Here is a 21,392-nt window from a genome sequence, read left to right on the forward strand (position 1 = left end):
TGTACTCCAATCTTGGTCTTATCAGTGTGACTAATATATACGGTATATATATATATATATATATATATATATATATATATAAATTGTAGGTTTCTCAGACTATTTTGTTTGTATGCTTGACTGGGGACCTGTCTTTGGTGATAATTACTCCTAGGTCCTTTTCGTAGCTAACTTTCTTTACTTCCTCTGAACTTTTCTTGCCAATCCTTTGTCCTCCTTATCTCTCAAGAATCAATTTAGATTATGTTTTTCCTTTAGACCATATATTACTATACAATTTTTTGTCTACTGTATCTCTTACTAGATTATATTTTCCTTTAATTACCTTAATGACTGCATCTTCAGCCTTTTCCTACATTTGTTGAGGAACTATTTCTTTAAAAAACTACCTTATCTTCTTTGTCTTCTTTCTAATCATTCCTGAGTTGTTGCAAATCAACTTCTATGCTTTTTCCCGCTTCCACGGTCATTGCTTTTATCCATTCTTCCACCTCTTTTCTGGTCTCGTTATTTGTGTTGTCATTATTTTTCAACCTCTCATTTTGACATTTTAACTTGGTCAGTTCCTTTTTCAGTGCACTTAACTCTTTTTTTTATTTCAGTGCTTACTTTTTTTTAAGCCACTTCCTTGTTTAAGTCTTTGTCTTCCATAAATTGATAGTTTCTTGCTTCCATGATTCATTCATATTTCTCATGTCTCTCTATACAACTCACTAAAAAGTCTTCTTTTGCACCCACTGAATTCAGAAAAAGGACCTTCATCGCCATTATCAAATAGGAACCTCTGCGTACCTCTCGGTGATCTGAAGCCTATGTTTACATTTTGCTTTGCTCTTGCACTGGTAGATGGGTACACGTTTATATTGTAACACGACGGACAGCCATCTTGGGGTTTCTCTGACCCGTCATAATTTTCTTCCATTTTACTTCAATTACACTATTCATGCTGTAATTTAACCGTTTTGGGTATCCACATGGTGTCCCATCTCTGTATCTCACCATATCTAACTTTCTCTTAACCCATTAAACTCCAATGACAAGATGTCTTGTCATTTGGTCAAATAAAACAAAAAATCATAAAACACCAAAATGTTTGATCAAACACCAGAAAAATATGACGTCAGTCCTCAAGGACTGACGTCATATTTTTCTGGTGTTTGATCAAACATTTTGGTGTTTTATGATTTTTTGTTTTATTTGACAAAATGACAAGACATCTTGTCATCGGAGTTGAATGGGTTAAATTCATGTATTGTTTTTGCACACACAATTGTTTCATCTAGCATGTTCCATACATCCACAACTCTTTTTCAGGTCCCTTCTATAACTGTCCTTTTTGAGTTTCTTTTTCATGTCCCCTTGTATTTTTCTTATCCCAATTTAATAGGTCTTCTCTATCAAGGACTTCCATGCCTCTCATGATTCTATAGATGGTCAATAGGTCATCTCTTTCTCTTCTTTGTTCCAGAGTCAGTAATTCCAGCTTTGACAATCTCTCCTCATATGACAGTTTTCGAAAGTGTTAGGGCCATCTTTGTAACTGCTCTTTGGATTCTTTCAATTTTCTTTATATTGTTTTTCGTACTGGGTGTCCATATTGTCAGGGCGTACTCCAGTCTTGGCCTTATCAATGTGACTAGTATTTTCTTCACCATTTCTTTGTCCAAAAAGGTAAAGGCCACTTTTATTGATATTAGCAAGTTGTTGATTTCTCAGACAATTTTGTTAATCTGTTTATCAGGAGTCCTGTCTTTTGTGATAATTACTCACAGGTCTTTTTCAGAACTTTACTAGACCCTCTTATGCCATTACTTTCTTTTTTAGGAATGTTGCTTCATTACACCTTCTGTTAAACTAGCACTTAATATACACCTCTTCCTGTTTCTGTCATTCATATTTATCCACTCCTTCATTATAGATTTACTTCCATTTCTGTCTATTGTAGAATTTTTCCCAACTCACTTTTTGAAAGAAATTTCTAGGTTTCCCAAAGTCTGTTTTGTTATACATCAGCCTTCCTTTTCTGTATTTCTCGTCTCTCTCCATATATGATTTCCTCTTTAAGTTTAAACTCAAGTAATATGTGGTCACTTCTCAAATGCTGTCTTGTATTCAATTTTATCCACAATTTTAGGCTCTGATGCACTCATTCTTTAGGTGCATGATTTCTTTAAATCCGTAATCTCTTGATTCCATGAAATCTTCCTAGATCTTGTCTCCTTTTCTATGCCTATAATTCTACTAAATTTTCTGTCATATCTATTAAATCCAGAAAAAGTTTCATCTTCACCATACCTTAAAACACCCAATGGTGTTTCGATGATCTCGTTACGCTTCGGTATTGTGCCAATAGGGGTCTCTGCTCCTCCAATGTTTACATTGGGTTCAACTTCATTGCCATTCCTTTGCATTTTCTTCAATACTCACAATTTCCACTGTATTAAACCATCTCAGGCAGACATGAATATTCCCCTTCCCACTTAATACAAACTAGGTTTCCTGTTATATTCATGGTTGAATAGTTCCGTTATTTCTCCAGAGCTCTAGTTGTCTTCACACTGTGACGGTCAATCTGCCTAATTGTATTTACCTAGTTATATTTTGCAGGAAGGGGAGCTACACTTGTGGTGTCCCGCCTTTGTATCTCACAGTGTCTAGTTTGCCCATAAACTCATAAATGGTTTTCATGTACACTATTTTTTATTCCAGTTTGTTCAAAGTGTCCACCACGCTATGTGGAAAACTGTTTTACTTCAGATCTTTTCTAAAACTATGTTTTTTTTATTTTCTTTCCAGTGGATAGTTTTAGATACTTGGGTGCGAATGTGGCAGGAAAATGTGGAGTGAAGGTGGAGGTAGAATGTAGATTGAGAGAAACGAGTAAATGCCTTGGTGGATTAAAGAGTGTAATGAGGAATAGACATTTGGGAATGGATGCGAAGAGGAGACTGTATGAAGGACTGATTGAGCCAACAGCACTGTATGGGGCAGAAACATGGAACATGAGAGAAGAAGAGAGGAGTTTGAATGTGTTCGTGATGAGGTGTCTGAGAAGTATGGTGGGGGTTACTAGGCTAGATAGAGTGAGAAATGAGGAGATGAGGAGAACAGGGGTGGTAAAAGAGCTGGGAGATAGGGTTGATGAGAGAATATTGGGATTGTTTGGACACATGGAGAGAATGAGTGAAGAAAGACTAGATGGATGGGGTGACGGGGGCTGTGGGCAAGAGGGCAATGTCTGTTGAGGAAGGACGGGAGAGGACGGAAGACAGGGGTGAATGGAGAATGGTTGTATATGGATGATGTTGTGATTGCATGAGGTGGAATGGGCGGGGGGGTGGGGGGTGAGAGGTAGTATGTGTGAGCAAAATTTGATGCAGCCTGAAGGGATTTCTCCCCGTCCTCTCCTTTTATTCAAGGGGGGGACGGAGAGGGGGGGGGCGCCGATTTAATGAAGTGGCCCTGCTGTGGATGTGCTGTGTCTTGCGACACTGCTTCTGACCCAGGGCAGTGGGCAAGGTGCAGGGATGACCTGTCATCCAGGAGGTGCTCAGATAAGAGGGAGGGTGGGAGGGGTGTGGAGTGTATTCAGGGATGAAATGGGTGGGAATGATTTTATGCCTTTCCCTTTCTGGCTACCTCCCTTGTAAGAGGGAAAAAGCCTTGGTATATGTATGTATGTCCTCTTGTGTTTCTCTTGTCCCAGTTTAACTAGTCCTCTAAATCGAGTATTTCTGTGCCCTTCATGATTCTGTAGATGTTCAATAGGTCAGCTCTCGCTTCTTTGCTCCAGAGTCGGTAACTCCAGTTTAGCCAATCTCTCCTTATATGACAAGTTTGCAAGTGCAGGTGCCATTTTTGTGGCTCCTCTCTGGATTCTTTCTATTTTTTTATATTCTTTTTGATACTGGGTGACCACAATGTCGCCGCATATTCTAGTCTAGTCCTTATCAGTGTGACCAATACTTTTTAAATCATTTCTTCATCCAAATATGTAAATGCCACTTTTATTGATCTTAACAAGTTGTAGGATTCTCCGACAATTTTGTTTATCTGTTTATCATAGGACAAGTCGTTTAAGATAATTACACCCAAATCTTTTTCAGATCTCTCCTTCTTTACCTCCTTAGTTCCAATTTTGTATTGTCCTGATATTTACTTTTTCTAAACTCCATTATGATACACTTCTTAACATTGAAATCCACTTCCAATTTCTGACTCCATTTCATACCTTATTCAGGTCTTCCTGTAGTGATTCGCAATCCTTTTCAGTTTTTACTTTCCTTGACATTTTGGCATCGTCTGCAAAAAAACTCATGTAACATTGCACATCATCATCCATGTCATTCACATAAGTAGCAAACATGTGTACATGTATGTTTATTTACCTAGTTGTATTATATGGAAGGGGAGCTATGCTCGTAGTGACCCGTCTTTGTTTATTTCAGCATCTAGTTTGTTTTCAAATTCTTGCATACTGTGTGTGTGTGTGTGTGTGTGTTTACCTAACTGTAATATACAGGAAAGGAACAATACTCATTGGGTCCTACCTCCTATTCTCTAATTTTATAACATACCTAGACTCAAAATTTTCTAACATAACTAGACTCAAATTCATGTATGGTTCCAAAAGGTTGGGGACCAGTTTGCTTGCTCCTTTCCTGTATATTACAATTAGGTAATTAGAAATACAGTCTTAAATCCCCAAATTCTGACAAAACCATACATCTGCCAGCTGATAGAATGAAAAGAAAAAAAATATATATATATATTACTAGCATCCAACAATTCTTTTAGCCAAAATAGTTCTACTCATAGGCACATATTGTGACTACTAAACATATTACCAGACAGATGACCACAAATAACACCTTTAGTGCATGTTTTTCCCCTAAAGGATCCAACATGTCTACAAAGTTGGCATATGCAATATGGAGGCCATGAACTCTGATGTCATTCCATATACGCCATACATTGTTCTTGAACTCCAGAAACATGGGAGAGTTGAGGAAGTTCCGGGCTGCATCTCTTAGCTTTATGCGTTCCCCTTGTCGATCTGTCACCTCAGCATTGAAGTAGAAAAAGGAAACCCACAGACTGCTGAAGACCAGCCAGCAGCAAGAGAGCTTCAGAATCCGCCTGCCAAGGAATTGTGAATTGTTACTCTTCAATGTTAAAATGACACAAGGAAATATGAATCAGGTGTGAAAGGAAGAGAGGCTAGGAGCACAGAGAGAGGATGGAGGAGATTGGAAGGAGCACAGGCAAGGATGGAGGAGGGAAAAGGAATGTACACAAAGGTGTAAAGAAGTGGAGGAAGGGAAGAGAAAGAGGAGGGGGGGAGGAGACTGAAGAGGAAAAAGAAACAAGGGAGAATGAGGAAGGAAAATGAAATAGAGAACAAGAAAGAGGAAGAGATGGAAAAGGTAGAGGAAAAAGGAGGAAGGGGAGAAAATGGTGAGGAGGAAAGAGTGGGAAAGGGGGAGTAGAGTTGGAGGTGAAAAAGGAGGGAAATGGGAGGAGGCAAAAGGGAGGGGAGGGAGAGAAGGAGCAAGAGGTGGTGTTGGAAGAGGAGGTGCATAAGAAGAATAAAGATGAGGAACATGAGGAAGAATGGAGAAAGGAGTGGTGTGTGAGGACGAGGAGTCAGTTCCTCAACTGATTCCATTCTGTTGTGGGAGTGACTTTGAAATGCCCTTCAATTTCAATTATCCCATTAAAGCACTATGTTGAATTTACAGATTTTGTTGTTTCCTTCAGCTTCCAAGAACCATTCTATAAAGATCCTGTTCTGGCTAGTGATAGGCAACTGAGCATGGATAAAACTCTCCATGCAGTTATGGTTTAAAAGCTCCTGGGACCAATGATGGGTGACTGTGAATGACGGTCCTGCAAAACAGATGTTCCAGAGAATCATTGTCTTGCTGCTCATCTTCACAACCCATCAATGCCTTCATCTCCATCTGAAGATGCAGTCTTAAGGGGTTAGTGTATCTAGAACGAGCCCAAGATCTCTATCCATTTTTACTATTTACTTCTCCACTTTTTCACAAAAGGAAAGGTGAGGAATTATTTTGTTTTTAAATAATGTTGTCATGTAGGAACTGGAACCATTACATGTGTTTGTGATTTCATCTGTAGTGTATTCAGGGATTGTTAAAGTGGGGCAGTGCAGTATGAGGTGTTATGTGTCTTCTGAGTGGTGACTGAATCTTAGGCAGCTTGATTCTATGACCAGATTTATTCTGTGTTGGTACCATCTTACAGCTGGATAGTGTCTTGAATGCAAACATGCTAAACAACGACAAAAAATCCTTCCTTGGGTTGGGCCTAGCTGGTGGACAGTGCCAGTTACATGGGAGCCAGAAGTCTCCTCCATGAGAAAATTGGGGCAATGGATTGACTCATTGACAGTAGTATATTTAGTGTATGTTTTTGTACTGGTGTGTGTGTGTGTACAAGTGTAGTGGTTGCTGTTCCAATTCTTTGTGTACTGACTTGCACTGGTAAGTACATAAGAGGTGGATCCATGAGTGGCCTGCGTTGCATTTGATATGTTAGAAAAGTTGATTGGTTTTGTACATATTGGACATCTGTATGGGCCTTAGTAAGTTCCTACATCTCTAGCTATCAAGAGATGGTGCAGCAGGGCAGGCACCAGGGTACTGACAGCATGTGAAAAGAGTGGAATGAAAGAGAGGGAAATAGTTGGAAAGAAGTGGTGAAATAAAACAGTGAGTTTCTAAGCCCAATCCAGAGACTAGGCACCAGCCCCTTAGGACTGCACCTCCTTGTGGAGGTGGGGCTGGTGTGTCCACTTGCAGCAGGGCAGCAATGAATTCAGTAATAAGATGAACTCTTCTTTGGGTTCTCTTCCTTTCCCCATTGGCAGGGACACCACTAGCAGGCTGGACACATCATCTCCATATATCATTACAGATTCCAATTCATTTTGTGCCAGTCCTTCTGTTGAACCACTATATGAGCCTACAGTTATCTGACAGGAAATTTGCAACCTTACAGCAGCTATAGTCAAACCAGCGTAAGGAGTCCTTTGGGGGCATGGCTCATTTGAATGCAGCAGTGACAAATCTAATCTATTAACTAATGCATTTTGAGTTTTAGAATATAAATATAATTGCATCGATTACTTAAATGTATACAATATACTTTATTTAAATAATATACTAATAATATATTTAAAACATCCTTTTACGTCAGTTCAAAAATAAGCTAGATAAGAATGTGGCACCAGCGCGCTGGCGCCACATTCTTATCTAGCTTATTTTTGAACTGACGTAAAAGGATGTTTTAAATATATTATTAGTATATTATTTAAATAAAGTATATTGTATACATTTAAGTAATCGATACAATTATATTTATATTCTAAAACTCAAAATGCATTAGTTAATAGATTAGATTTGTCACTGCTGCATTCAATGAAGCCATGCCCCCAAAGGACTCCTTACGCTGGTTTGACTATAGTAATGGTACTTGGAGCTTTCCATACATCCCTTCAGAAAGAAATGCTGGACTATTGTCTACAATGTGTACAGGAAAAGGTAATAAGTTGCTGGTTCTCTTTACATGAAGAGGTGGAAAAATAGTGACAATTGGTAACAAGAAAGAGATTGTGAGCCTCGTCTGAAGAGAGTGCCATTTCCTTGGTGCTGCATCTCCTGAGAGAGATAAGGATCTGCAAATGAGAGGCTGAGAGATGTTATTCTTTAACACCTGTACTGCAGAACCACCATGTCTGTCCTCCATCAACTGTAGATCATCCTCTAGTGTTAGCCAGAACAAAATCTGTATTGATGATAGGTTTAATGTTCTTACATGGTTCATTTATAAGTCTCATATTTTGTTATAAGCACAATGATTCAACCATATATCCTCTACAGTTTATCAATGGCAGCATTTCATTTGTATCATTGGGAATCCTTTTCCATGGTCATCCCCTTGTATGGGGGAGAGGGTCTTTGGTATATGTTTAGCATATGTAGAATTATTGTCCACACAAATTATAAATGTCAAATATAGATACAACAAATTTAATTCATTGTTCTCATCATGCATATTTTCAAGACAAATATACCCACAAAATAAGTTCCTGCACAAAAATATCCATTATCCTTGTGACTCATCAGAAGGGACTCTGAAACACCAATAACTTCATGCTTGTGTCTTGGTGCTTGGTGCTCGTCTCCACCTTCGGCCTCGGAAGTAAAACAAGAGAGTGGACAAGAAGGAACTCCAGGAGGTTTCAAGAGGAGGGATGAGGAAAGACAACGGCAATATCAAGTAAGCACCAAAGAGAGCCCAGCTGAAGGACCCTTCCTCCCTCCCGATGTTGCCGATGGTCCACACCGCTGCCATAAGTCAAAAGAGATTTGGTTAATAGTACACCAAGGCAAGGGAAATTATTGATAACACTAAAGAAAACAAAGAGAACTTTATCTTAATCTGTAGTTATACATACCTAGGGCAGCGCCGAGTGGCGCAAGATGCATGAGGGGCTTAAGAGATAAACCCATGATAGGCTCCTCGGGTACAGCTATCATTATCAAGTAGCTCCAGGAGTTGCCCACCAGTACCATGCCCACAAACCGAAACAAACTAAATGGAGGCTGCAAACAGGGGAAACGAGATTCTATAATCTGCTGCCATACTTAGGAAGGGCCAAGATTACTAGCCAGCGCCTTAGGACATGGGTGGGGTAATAGTGTACATAAGACCCTAAGACTGGACAGTAGGAAGAAGAGCATTTATCCACAGTAGCAAATACAAAGAAAATTAACATTGCTCAGCTGAGGGAGCTCATATAATTAGACACACACAAAATAAACATTACTTAACAGTCTGTAGTTTAATTTCCCTCTTGCTAAACAAACTAAATGGAGGCTGCAAACAGGGGAAACAAGGTTCTATAATCTGCAGCCATACAGAGGAAGGCCAAGAGTACTAGCCAGCACCATAGGACATGGGTGGGGTAATAGTGTACATAAGACATTAACATTGCTCTGTTGAGGGAGCTCATATAATTATACACACAAAATATACATTACTTAACAGTCTATAGTTTCATTTCCCTCTTGCTAGAGACTCACAATCCCTAGGTATCTTCCCATGGCTACAGGATTGGATGATGATTTGATTTAACATCACAAACTTCCCCCTATCAGGATGCTAGGACAGTACCCCTTACAGGAGACTCTACGGTACATAATGGAATCTAATCAACCATGCCCTTGGTTCAACTTTGCCAGTGGCAGGTTTCAAACTGCCATCCTCTTGTAACAATGCAAGTAACAACACCCTAACCTGCCTAAGGCATTGGCTGCATGTTATTGTGGGTTAAAAGCTGCACAGTACCATGCAGCTGATACTTTAGGGTCTATATGGGACGTCCCTACAGACCAGAGCCACACATCATTTTGTCTGTGGTAGAGGAAATCTCTACTCATAGAGAAATGATGATACTTTATTATATTGGGACTGTCCCTCTTTTATGCTGTCCTCCCCCTCCTGATACTGTCCTGTACCACTTCTCTGAATATTCATTTTCTTTTTTCGCCAAACCCTGTGGTGGGGAAAAGAGTACTACCACCAAGTGTTCCTACTTGAGTCGTATAAGGCGACAAAAATGGGATGGGGGTAGGACTAGGCATCCTTCTCCCTGTTGACCTAAATGGGACATTCCTTAAAAAAAAAAAAAAAAAAAAAAAAAAAAAAAAAAAGGCATAAGAGGGTCTGGGAAGTTTTTCAACCAGAACCCTAAGGTTTGGGCCTTTGAATGTGCATGGATGTGGTATAGATGAGAGTAAAAGGGAAGAGGTAGGCAGTATGTTTGTGAAAAGAAAGACGGATGTGTTGGCATTCAGTGAAAAATAGTTGGAAGGGATGGGTGAGTTTGAGTTTGGAGGATGTCAGGATTGAAGAGAAGACGAGGGAGAGAAAGGGTGGCTATACTAGTAAGTGAAGAGATGGGTAAATGTGTGGTGGAGTAGGAGGTTTCTTCAAGGTTAATGTGGATGAAGGTGAAACTGGGGAGATGTGGGTTTTTGTAAGAGCATATGGGCCTGGTAGTGAGAAGAGTGTCAAGGAAAGGGAGGCTTTTGGATAGATTTAACCACTTCCATACGGTGCCGCCTTCGTAGGCGGCATGAAGAGCAAGTGGGTACTCGCTGATGCCGAAGTTGCCATCTTGATCATATTTATTGTAGTCGTGCCTACGTAATTTTCATTCTCTCTAAACTGGCTTCATCAATTTTCTATGGTTATCAAAATACACGGGTGAAAGAGAATGGACAATTGAGCACCGACTTTATTTTTTACATTGCAATTATTATGACGCAATATCGCACGTCGGGCAGCTAATGCTGCCAGACGTGCAATGTGCCCTGGAGGGAAGAGGTTAAATTAATACATACAGGGTTTCGGAAGAAATGGCAATGTAGTGCTATTGGGAGACCTTAATGCTAGGATAGGAAATGAACCAACAGACAGAATGGTTGGGAAGTGTGGAGTTTGAGGAAAAAATCATATTGGAGAATTGATGGTGGAGATATGTCTAAAAAGAGAGTTGATGATAGCAAATACAGTGTTTAGGATGAAAGTCAAGCATAAGTACACATGGGAGAGGGTGGTAGATGGAGGGGTGGTAAATAGGGCATTAATGGACTATATAGTGGTAACAAGAAGAGTAGGAAAAGTTCTGGATGTACACATTCTATGGGGAGAGAGTGGGGGAGTATTAGATAATTTCTTGGTGGAAGTAAGTTGAGAGTGGAGGATAGATGAAGAAAGAGGAAAAGGGCAGGAGGTAGGGAGGTGCTTAAAGTAAACTGCTTAAATGAGAAAGAAAAAGAGGAGTACAAGAAGAAACTGAGAGAGAGAGAAGTGGAAAGGAGTGAAGGATAGAGTAGAACTAGGAGTGGAGGAGGAATGGGGATGGTTCAAGGAGGGAGTCACATGGTGTGTGGAACAAGGAGGATGGGAGGAAATGGAAGGATAGTGAGTAGTGGGATGATGAAACAAAGAAGACTGTAGAAGAGAAGAAGTGAGCATTCATAAATTGGTTACAATATAGGACGAGATAATTATATGAGAGGTACAAAGAGAAGAGAAGTAAAGCATAAGATAAAGGAGGCAAAGAGGAGAGCAGATGTGAAAGGGGGTACGAGTATGAGAGAAAATTTTGAAAGTAGTAAATATATGTTTTGGAAAGAAATCAAGAGAGGAAGAGGAGGCGAATCAAGTAGAGAAGAAAAGGTAAAAGGTGCAGATGGAGAGATGGTAATGGAAGAGATGGCAGTAAGAGGAAGATGGGCATAGTATTTTAGGAAGTTGCTAAATGTGAAGCAGGATAAGGAGGGAAAGGTAGTTGCAGAGGGAAGTGCTAAGAAAATGACAGTGATGAGTGAGGAAAGTGGAGGAGAAACAAGACGAGATGAAGTGAAGGCACTTGTTAAGATAATGAGAGCAGGTGGATTGGATGGGTGTCATGCAGAATGTTTAAAAAAGGGAGATACATTGATGGTGGACTGGCTGGTGAGGTTATTTAATGTTTGTTTAAAAGAAGGTAGAGTGCTGGAGGACTGGAGGAGTGCCTGTATAGTTCCACTTTACAAGGGAAAAGGGGACAAGTGTGAGTGTAGTAGTTTCAGAGGGATCAGTTTGAGTGTAGTTGGGAAGGCTTATGGAAGGGTTTTGATTTAGAGGATTAGAAGAAGAACAGAGAGAGTAATGGTGAGGAACAGTGTGGGTTTAGAACATGTAGGAGTTGCGTAGATCAGATTTTTGTAGTAAGGCTTTTGTGAGAAAGCTTTAGGAAAAGGTAAGGATGTTTTTTTGGCCTTTATGGATTTGGAAAAGGCTTATGACAGGGTAGACAGGAAGGCACTGTGGGAGGTATTACAGATATATGGGATAGGAGGAAAGCTGTTAAGAGCAGTCAAGAGTTTTTACAAGAGTAGTAGAGCCTGTGTTACAATCAGAAATGGAGAGAGTGAGTGGTTTGAGGTAAAGGTGGGACTCTATCAGGGATGTGTTATGTTGCCCTGGCTGTTCAATTTAAACATGGATGGGGTGGTGCAAGAGATAAATGCAAGGGTATTGGATCGGGGATTGGAGATAGTAAAAGAAAATAGAGAAAAATGGGAGATAATCCAGTTGTTGTTTGTGGACACTGCTTGTGGCAGGATCAGAGGAGGGATTAAGGAAGTTAGTGACAGAGTTTGGGAAGGTATAAGAAAGAAGGAAGTTGAAGATAAATGTGGGTAAAAGTAAGGTGATGAGATGTACAGGGGAAGAGTATGGCAGCAAACTGGAAATTAGTATTAAGGGGAATAGATTGGAGAGAGTGGATAGCTTCAAATACTTGGGTGCGAATGTGGTGGGGAAGGGAGGAGTGGAGGTGGCGGTAGAATGTAGATTGAGAGAATCAAGTAAATGCCTTAGGGGATTAAAAAGTATAATGAGAAAGAGACATTTGAGAATGGACGTTAAGAGGAGATTGTATGAAGGAGTGATTTTGCAGACAGCGCTATATGGGGCAGAAACGTGGAACATAAGAGAGGAAGGAAGAAGTTTGAATGTGTTTGAGATGAGGTGCCTGAGAAGTATGATAGGGGTTACTAGGCTGGTTAGAGTGAGAAACGAGGAGGTGAGGAGGAGAACGGGGGTGGAAAGGGAGTTGTGAGATAGGGTTGATGAAAGAGTATTGGGATGATTTGGACACATGGAAAGAATGAGTGAAGAAAGATTAGAAAAAGAGGTATGGAAGGCAGAGGTGGAAGGAGTGAACATGAAGGAGTGACCAAGGATGAGATGGATGGATGGGGTAAAAGGGGCACTGGGAAAGAGGGGAATGTCTGATGGGGAAGGAAGGTAGAAGACAGAAGACAGGGGTGAATGGAGAATGGCTGTGTATGGATGATGCTGTGATGCATGGTAAAGAGGGGGTGGGGGATAGGGGGGTGAGGGGGTGAGGGAGTATGTGATACAGTCCAAAGAGATTTCTCCCAGTCTTCCCTTTTTCTGCGTGAGGGACGGTGATGGGGGTTGCCAATTAAGTGAAGCAGCCTTGCTGTGTATGTGTTGTCTTGCTGCATTGCTTCCGAACAAGGGCAGTGGGCAAGATGTAGGGATGACCTGTCATCCAGGAGGAGCTAAGATAAGAGGAATGGACGGGGTTGGATGGGAATGGAGTATGTGGGGATGGAATGGGCGGGAGTAGATTGTATGCCTTTGTTTTCTGTAAGGGAGAAAAAGCCTCTGTATGTAAAAAATTTGCTGTAATTTTGTTTGAACTGTGAGTGTTGGACAACATAAAATATGTTCTGCTTCCTCTGTGTGGTGACATGTAAAAAATATGGTCTGTTTCAAGGCTTGAGTTTCATCCACTAAGCAAAGTAAGTTTTTCTGCTGCAGCTGACCAAGACATTCATTCATATTGGCTTTCTCATACTTCATTTAAATGCAAAATATTTTAATATTCTGCTACTATCTTTTCATGTTTAAATGAGACTCTTGGGCATTCCTCTTTGTTTTGGTATCATCCCTTGCAAACTTCACAACATGCTGCATCACTCAGCCATGAGTCTCTTGATGCCCCAGATACGAATATGCCTGTAACCTTTATTTCCTTCTCAGTTTCCTCTGAGTATTTTTCTTCTTTTTCAGTTGGATTAATCCCAATTACATCACCCATGCTTACATTTAATGCAGTTTTAAGTTTATATTCCTTTTGGTTTTGCTAATGTTTTCTAGTTTATAATTACCTTACTCTATGAAGGAGGGGATCATCACTTCACAAAACAGAGGCAGTGCATTGTAACACACTTTCATCTTTCACAATAACGGAATGTTATCAAAAGTTCTCTAAATAGTTATTATCTATGATTGTCCAGTGATATCTTAACCCCTTCGATACGATGACGCCTACGTAGGCATCATGAGGAGCAAGTGGGTACGCGAGGATGCCAATGTCGGCGTCTTGATTATATATATTGTAGTTGTACCTGTGTGACCCCCATACTCTGTAAACTGGCTTCATCATATTTTCTATGGTTATCAAAATTCACGGGTGAAAGAGAACGAGCAATGCAGCGGTAACTTTATTTTTTATAAGGCGAGTATTATGACGCAACATCGCATGTCTGGCAGCTAATGCTGCCCACGAGATTTTGGCCCGTATTGAAGGGGTTAAAGTTAATCATGACCATTCAATCTCACTAAATACCTTTATAAGTCTCTAAAAAAGGAGCATTCCAAACCGTGTCTGCACTTCCCCACACCTCGCACAAATTTAGGATGACATGCATCATGACTATCTCATTCAACCTCTTTGTTACGATTACGCACTTTTCAAATTTTGTTCTGTTTGAAAAATTCATTCAATTCTGAGCAGATCCTCATGCCATAGGTATTCAATATTTCTTGCTTGTGGCTCTCCTTAACCTCTTCACTATGGGCCACATCGCACGTCTGGCAGCTGATGCTGCCAGATGTGCGATGTTGTCATAATACTCGCATTATAAAAAATAAAGTCACTACTCTATCTCTCATTCTCTTTCACCCATGAATTTTGATAACCATAGAAAATATGATGACGCCAGTTTACAGAGTATGTGGGTCACGCAGGTACGACTACAATAGATATAATCAAGATGCCGACGTCGGCATCCTCGTATACCCATTTGCTCCTCATGACACCTACGTAGGCATCACCGTATGGAAGAGGTAAATATTAACAGGTTTTAATTGGAATCTAGTCAAATTATGTAGACATTTCTTCTTCATGCCTACTGGTTTGTTTAGATCATACTACTACCCTCTTGGAATTATGAACTGCCCATACTTTAGTCCCCTACCCTAAGCTTATCTAGGCTAAACCTTTTCATGGTCAAAAAAGGATTATAATCTTGCCAATTTGACCACCAATTATCGGATCATCAGTGTCACCTGTCACCCAGTGACACCATGGCATGGCAACATGGGGAAAAAATGCTGCCACATGTCACAGAATTGATTCAAATCATTGTCTTAATCCAAGAAAGTGATACTCATTATACCATACATCCTACATGGATGGGAAATAAGAGAGCAAGAAAGAGGGCCATGTACTCAGGTTGGTTTGGCAGAATGGTTCACAATGTAAGCCACACCCTCAACAGACTCCTCTTGGGGATTGGTGCCACCTGCGTAGAGCCGGTGGCCAGGGCTGGTTGCCGCCGTTTGGCCCCCAACTCTCGGGGTTGGGGGGGTGGTCCAATGATGTAGATGCTGCAGCTCCAGGATGGGACTGCTCGGACAGACAGTCTAGGGAATGACAACAACAACAACAGACCCCTTGGGGCACCAGGATTAGTAGTTTTCTTGTTCTTACCCAGGGGGGCAGTGGGCGAGATGCAGGGATGACCTGTCATCCAGGAGGAGCCAAGATATGAGGGAGGGAAGGGGGTGGATGGGAGTATGTGGGGATGGAATGGGTGGGAGTGGTTTTTATGCCTTTGTTTTTTGGCTACCTCGCTTGTAAGGGAGAAAAAGCCTTTGGTATATGTATGTACCAATGATTTTATCCAACTCTATGGGGTATCCTTTGTCCATTACAGTGCACAAAGAGAGTGAAATTACTAGCTTGATGATACATATACAGTACTACCTCTCATTAAGGGATGTTAATTAGCTGCGTTTCCGGTGTTTTCGCTGTGTTTTTGGTGCTGTGCAATCACTATTATGCAATCACCCAAAAACCACTCCAAATCGATGGATTATTCCCATCAACAGACACCGATACCCCCCTTTTAGTCCGTTAATGAGAGGTAGTACTGTAGGAGGAACCCTGATTAAAAATTACAAGCAAGAGGATGAATGCTTCTACACACCAGTCTGCCTTACTTTAGATTACTCGCAATGTGTCTTCAGGTCATCCAACACTTTAGGACCTGATAGTTTACACAGAATTTGTGGTATTATATTTCTCCAAGATGACAACTGGTGTTGAACAAACACCAAATTCTCTGCCACTAACTAGCCACAGACATGAAAGTAACAAGTAGCAAAAACCATCAAATGATCTACAACTAGGCCATTAGTTCCTGAACCTCCTTACCTTGTTATGTTTATGCATCTGTTTCACCAGATCCATTATGTAGTCATCTGGCTGGTTGACATCACGCACGTAATGAGGGAGTCGGAAGAGGTCTCGTATAAGTCCCACACCCAGGTAACCACCAAGAGTGCACCACCACACAAACGCATGCCTATCCCTTCTTAAGTATAGGAGATGAAGGGCAACCCAACCTCCACACAACCACAGTAGATATGCCAGCAAGAGACTTTTGTTGTTGGTGCTGCTGCCTTCCATGACTGTAATCTTCTTTGTGAGCAACCACCTGCAAACAAGTTTTTACTATTTTGTTACAAATGTTACCAAACCCTCCTCACAACTATGTGAATCTATGTCTAATCTCTATAGTTATTGGTAATTGCCAATTGTACTGGCTGTCTGATTATGCAAGACAATGGCTTCAGCCACAGACATATCTACCTAGCCTCTGGGACAATCCCACTATTTCATTATTTTTACAATTATCACATTATTATTATTATTATGCTCAAGAAAACATAATCACTACTTACTCACTACAGTAAATATAACAAAAGAAAAAATTAAAAGGTGTAAAGAGAAACTCAAAGTTAATAAAACACCAGGGCCTAATGGTTGGAATCCAAAAATCATATGTGTACTGACTGGTATTACTCATGAGTGTCTCTGGTCCCTTCAACCCCCTACGTATGTTGTCCGTGTGACTTAGTGTAGATTAACAACCTGATGAGGATCACAATGGAAATAAGCGTACATGCTTTTTGTGTTATCCTCGGCAATTTGCATTTATTATTTCGAACTATATGTTCTTGTCATTATTTGCACTTCATGTACATTGATTCATTGCCAAATAAAGTCTATCCATCTAAAAATGAGATTGTTGTCCCATTAGAAATTATTTTCAAGAAATCCATCATATCCAGAGATGTCCCAAGAGAATGGAAGCTAGCTAATATTACTCCCATATTTAAAAGAGGTGACAAAAAGAAACTAAATACCTACAGGTCTATAAACTTGACTTCAATCATAGGAAAAATAATGGAAACTATTATCAGAGATGCTATCAAACATCATTTAGAAAGTAACTGTTTGATAAATGATAGCCAGCACAGGTTCAGACGGAAACATACTTGCGTGACTAACTTATTCGAATTCTACAACACAGTTTTATCAGATTATGACAAAATAAATAATATAGATTTAATATATTTAGACTTTGCAAAAAATTTTGATACCGTCCCACACGAAACACTACTAACTAAATGAGCTTCATATGGAATAAGTGGTAATCTATTAAGTTGGACTAGTAATTGGTTGAATGATCGAAAACAGAGAGTTGTTTTAAATTGAAGAACTTCTGGATGGAAAAATGTTACAAGTGCAGTTCTTCGGGGTTCTGCTCTTGGGCCACTTCTATTCACAGTATATATAAATGATATAGACCATGGACTAAAATCTACTGTTTTCAAATTTGTTGATGATTCAAAACTGTGCGGAATGGCAAATGGTCACTTAAACCAAATAGATATTCAAGAAGATTTAGATGAATTATAGCAATGGTCTGAAAAGTGGCTAATGAAATAATGGAATAAGAAAGAGAGGAAGTGTATAGAATGGGACTATACTCTAAAGAAAAAAAAATACTTTTAAAAATTAAACTAAGGTCTCAAATGATAGTGGAAGAAGTACTAACAAAAACAGCAAAGTTGGCAAAAAGTGAAAATTATAAAAATATATGGATAAAAAGGAAATGAGCAATGAGGAAAAAAGAGAAAAGATTCTAAAAAACTAATAAAAAAAAAAAAAGATAGAAAAACAGAGACTGAAAAGATTTTTTTTTTTTTTTTTTTGAGAGAGAGAGAGAGAGAGAGAGAGAGAGAGAGATAGAGTGCTGGACTTCAAGTTGAGAAAATGGTATAAAAAAAAAAAAAGGAAACGGGAAATAGAAAAGGAGGAAAAAGAAAAATTTAAAAGTAGCATATACCAACCTAGGTGGCATGATTTCAGGATTAAATTAATTAAACAATTATCTGGCAGAAGAAAAACCAGATATAATGGGAATTGTGGGGACAAAATTAAAAGGTCCTTTACCACCAAACACTGTTGGGCAAGGTTTATATAATTACTGGATAAAAAGAGAGAGGAGAAACACGATGGAGGAGTCACGCTTTTGACTAATAAAGGCTTGAATGTGACAAAGATAACAGAAGAAAATAATAATGTGGAATTGATAATGATAAAAGTTGAAAATAATGACATGATAAATAGAATCAATTTGTGGCGATATATGTGCCCCCGAAAACATATTCTTGGAGAGAGTGACCATTCCAAAATGTTGGTAGACACAAGGCATGCATTAAATGATATACTGAAATAAAGAGGAAACTTAGTGATTATGGGTGACTTTAACTCTAAAGAAATATGTTGGGAGGAGATGACAGTGAAAGGTGGGAAAATATACTACTAGTCATGACCGTTGAATACACAATGACTCAGTGGGTAAAAGAGAATACTAGATATTGAAATAATAAAGAACCGTCGAGATAGGCTAATTGAGATTAAACTGAGATAGGTACAAGACCACCTATTATTTCCTCTGTTACTCTTCTAATACTCTCAATCAAGACTCTCCCATAAGCCTTCCATACTACAACCAACAAACTGATCCCTCTGAAACTACTGCATTCACATTTGTCCCCTTTTTTCTTGTAAAGTGGAACTAAACAGGCACTCCTTTAGTCCTCTGGCACTCTAACCTCCCTTGACACAGTGTGGGTTTAGGAACAGTAGGGTTGCATGGATCAGATTTTTGTGGTAAGACAGATATGTGAGGAAGCTTTAGGAAAAGGTAAGGATTTTTGGGCATTTATGGATTTGGAAAGTGCTTATGACAGGGTAAACAGGAAGGCACTTTGTGAGATTTTGCAGATGTATGGGGTTGGGGGAAAGCTGTTAACAACTTGAATACAATGACGACTATGCATGCGTCATGAGCCACGAGTAGGGTATACAAGGCTTCCTGTGTTGGCTTCCTGATTATATTTATTTTGTAGTTGAATGACCCCCATATGCTGTGAAAAGATCACATTTTCTGTGACATTATATTTTCAGGGTAAAAGAAAACAAGTATAACAGTAGTAATTTTATATTTTGTAACATGTGTATTATGATGTATCATCATACATCAAGCAACCTGATGCACAGGCAAATACTTGACTCGTATTGAAGAGGTTAACCACATTGGTATGATGATGCCTATGTAGGTGTCATGATGCACAAGTGGGTACATGAGGGTGCCAGCGTTGGTGTCTCAATTTTTTTTTTTTTTTTTTTGTAGTTATACATGAGTTACTCCCAGATTCTGTGAACTGACTTGATCACATTTTTTTTCCCCATTATTACTCAGAGTAAAAGCGAATGAGTAATAAAGCAGTGACTTTATATTCTATATTGCAAGGAGGGTGATGAATCATACATATGGCAGCCAAAGCTGTACGCGAGAATTTTACCCATATTGAAGTGGCTAAGGGCAATCAAGTTTACAACAGTTGAGCCCATGTTAGAAGGGGAAATGGAGAGAACGAGTGGTTTGAGGTAAAGTTGGGACTGCGTCAGGGTTGTGTCATGTTGCCATGGCTGTTCAGTGTGCACATGAACGGGTGGTGCGGGAAGTAAAGGTGAGGGCAATGGGCAGGGAACTGGAGATTGTTAAAGAAAATGGAGAACAGTGGGAGGTGAGCCAGTTGTTTTTTGCTGACGATTGTGCTTGTGGCAGGGTCAGAAGGGGATTAAACACTTCAGTATGAATCAAATTCTCATGTGCTGCATTGGCTGCCATATGTATGCTGCATCACACTACTCGCATTATAAAATATAAAGTCACTGCTGTATTACTCATTCTCTTTTACTCTGAGTAATAATAAACACAGAAAACATGATCAAACCAGTTCACAGAATCCAGGGATAACTTGTGTACAACTACAAAAAATATATATAATCAAGACGCCGATGCCAGCATCCTTGTGTACCACTTGCTCCTCATAACGCTTATGTAGGCATCACCATACCGAAGTGGTTAAGGGAGTTAGTGATGGAGTTTGAAAAGGTATGCAGTATGAGAAAGTTGAAGGTAAATGTTGGTAAAAGCAAGTTGATGAGATGTACAAGGGGAGAGGATGGCAGTGAATTGGAAGTAAGAAGAGAAGCTGGGGAAGTGGATAGCTTCAGGCATCTGGGATCACTTGGGGCAGGAAAGGGAGGTGTGGAGGTGGAGGTAAATGTTAGACTGAGAGAGGTAAGTAAATGCCTTGGGGGATTAAAAAGTGTCACAAGATATAGGCATCAGGGAATGGATACAATGAGGAGATTGTATAAAGGGGTGATTGTGCTGATAGTTTTGTATGGGGCAGAGACTTGAAATTTATGGAAGGCACAGAGGAAAAGTTTGAATGGGTTTGAGATTAAATGTCTGAGAAGTATGGTAGGGGTTACTAGGTTGGATAGAATGAGACAAGGAGGTGAGGAGGAGAGCAGGAGTGGAAAAGGAGATGACAAGTAGGGCTGATGAAAGAGTATTGGGATGGTATTGACACAGAAAGAATGAGTGAAGAAAGATTAGTAAAAAGAGGTAAGGTTGGCAGAGGTGGAGGGAATGAATTGGAGGGGATGACCGAGGAGGAGGAGGAGTGGAGAGTGGCTGTGTATAGATGATACTGTTATGCTAAGAAGGGAGGGGCAGGGGATGTGGTGCTTATGTGTGAATCATATTTTGACACAGCCTGAAGGGATTTCTCTTTGCCTTCTCTTATTCTGTATGAGGGGACGGCGAGGTGGGGGTCACCAATTAACCCATTCAACTCCGATGACAAGATGTCTTGTCATTTGGTCAAATAAAACAAAAAATCATAATAAAACAACAAAATGTTTGATGATCAAACAGCACCAGAAAAATATGACGTCAGATTTTTCTGGTGCTGTTTGATCATCAAACATTTTGTTGTTTTATTATGATTTTTTGTTTTATTTGACCAAATGACAAGAATCTTGTCATCGAAGTTTAATGGGTTAAGTGAAGTGGCCTTGCTGTGGATGTGCTGTGTCTTGCTACATTGCTTCTGACCCAGGGCAGTGGGTGGGATACAGGGATGACCTGTCATCCATGAGGAGCTAAGATGAGAGGGAGGGAAGGGTGGTGGATGGGAGTGGAATGGGTGGGAGTAGGTACGTGCCTTTGACTTGGCTACCTCCCTTATAAGGGGGAAAAAAGCTCTTGGTATAC

General features: G+C 40.0%; 1 protein-coding gene across 1 annotated transcript in view; it reads right to left on the reverse strand.

Moving 5' to 3' along the window:
* The window catches only part of LOC143031847 (dnaJ homolog subfamily C member 22-like), a 49,289-nt gene that overhangs the window by 20,688 nt on the left and 7,209 nt on the right, over positions 1–21,392 (reverse strand). The window contains exons 2-5 of the mRNA XM_076196188.1: positions 16,118–16,400; positions 8,483–8,630; positions 8,178–8,372; positions 4,872–5,143 (exon numbers count right to left, since the gene is read on the reverse strand). Of these exons, the coding sequence (XP_076052303.1) occupies positions 4,872–5,143; positions 8,178–8,372; positions 8,483–8,630; positions 16,118–16,372 (870 nt within the window). The 5' untranslated portion in view covers positions 16,373–16,400. The remainder of the gene's footprint in view (positions 1–4,871; positions 5,144–8,177; positions 8,373–8,482; positions 8,631–16,117; positions 16,401–21,392) is intronic.

This window comes from Oratosquilla oratoria, chromosome 12, assembly GCF_046742065.1.
Source record: "Oratosquilla oratoria isolate Oo_2021 chromosome 12, ASM4674206v1, whole genome shotgun sequence".
Taxonomy (NCBI): domain Eukaryota; kingdom Metazoa; phylum Arthropoda; class Malacostraca; order Stomatopoda; family Squillidae; genus Oratosquilla; species Oratosquilla oratoria.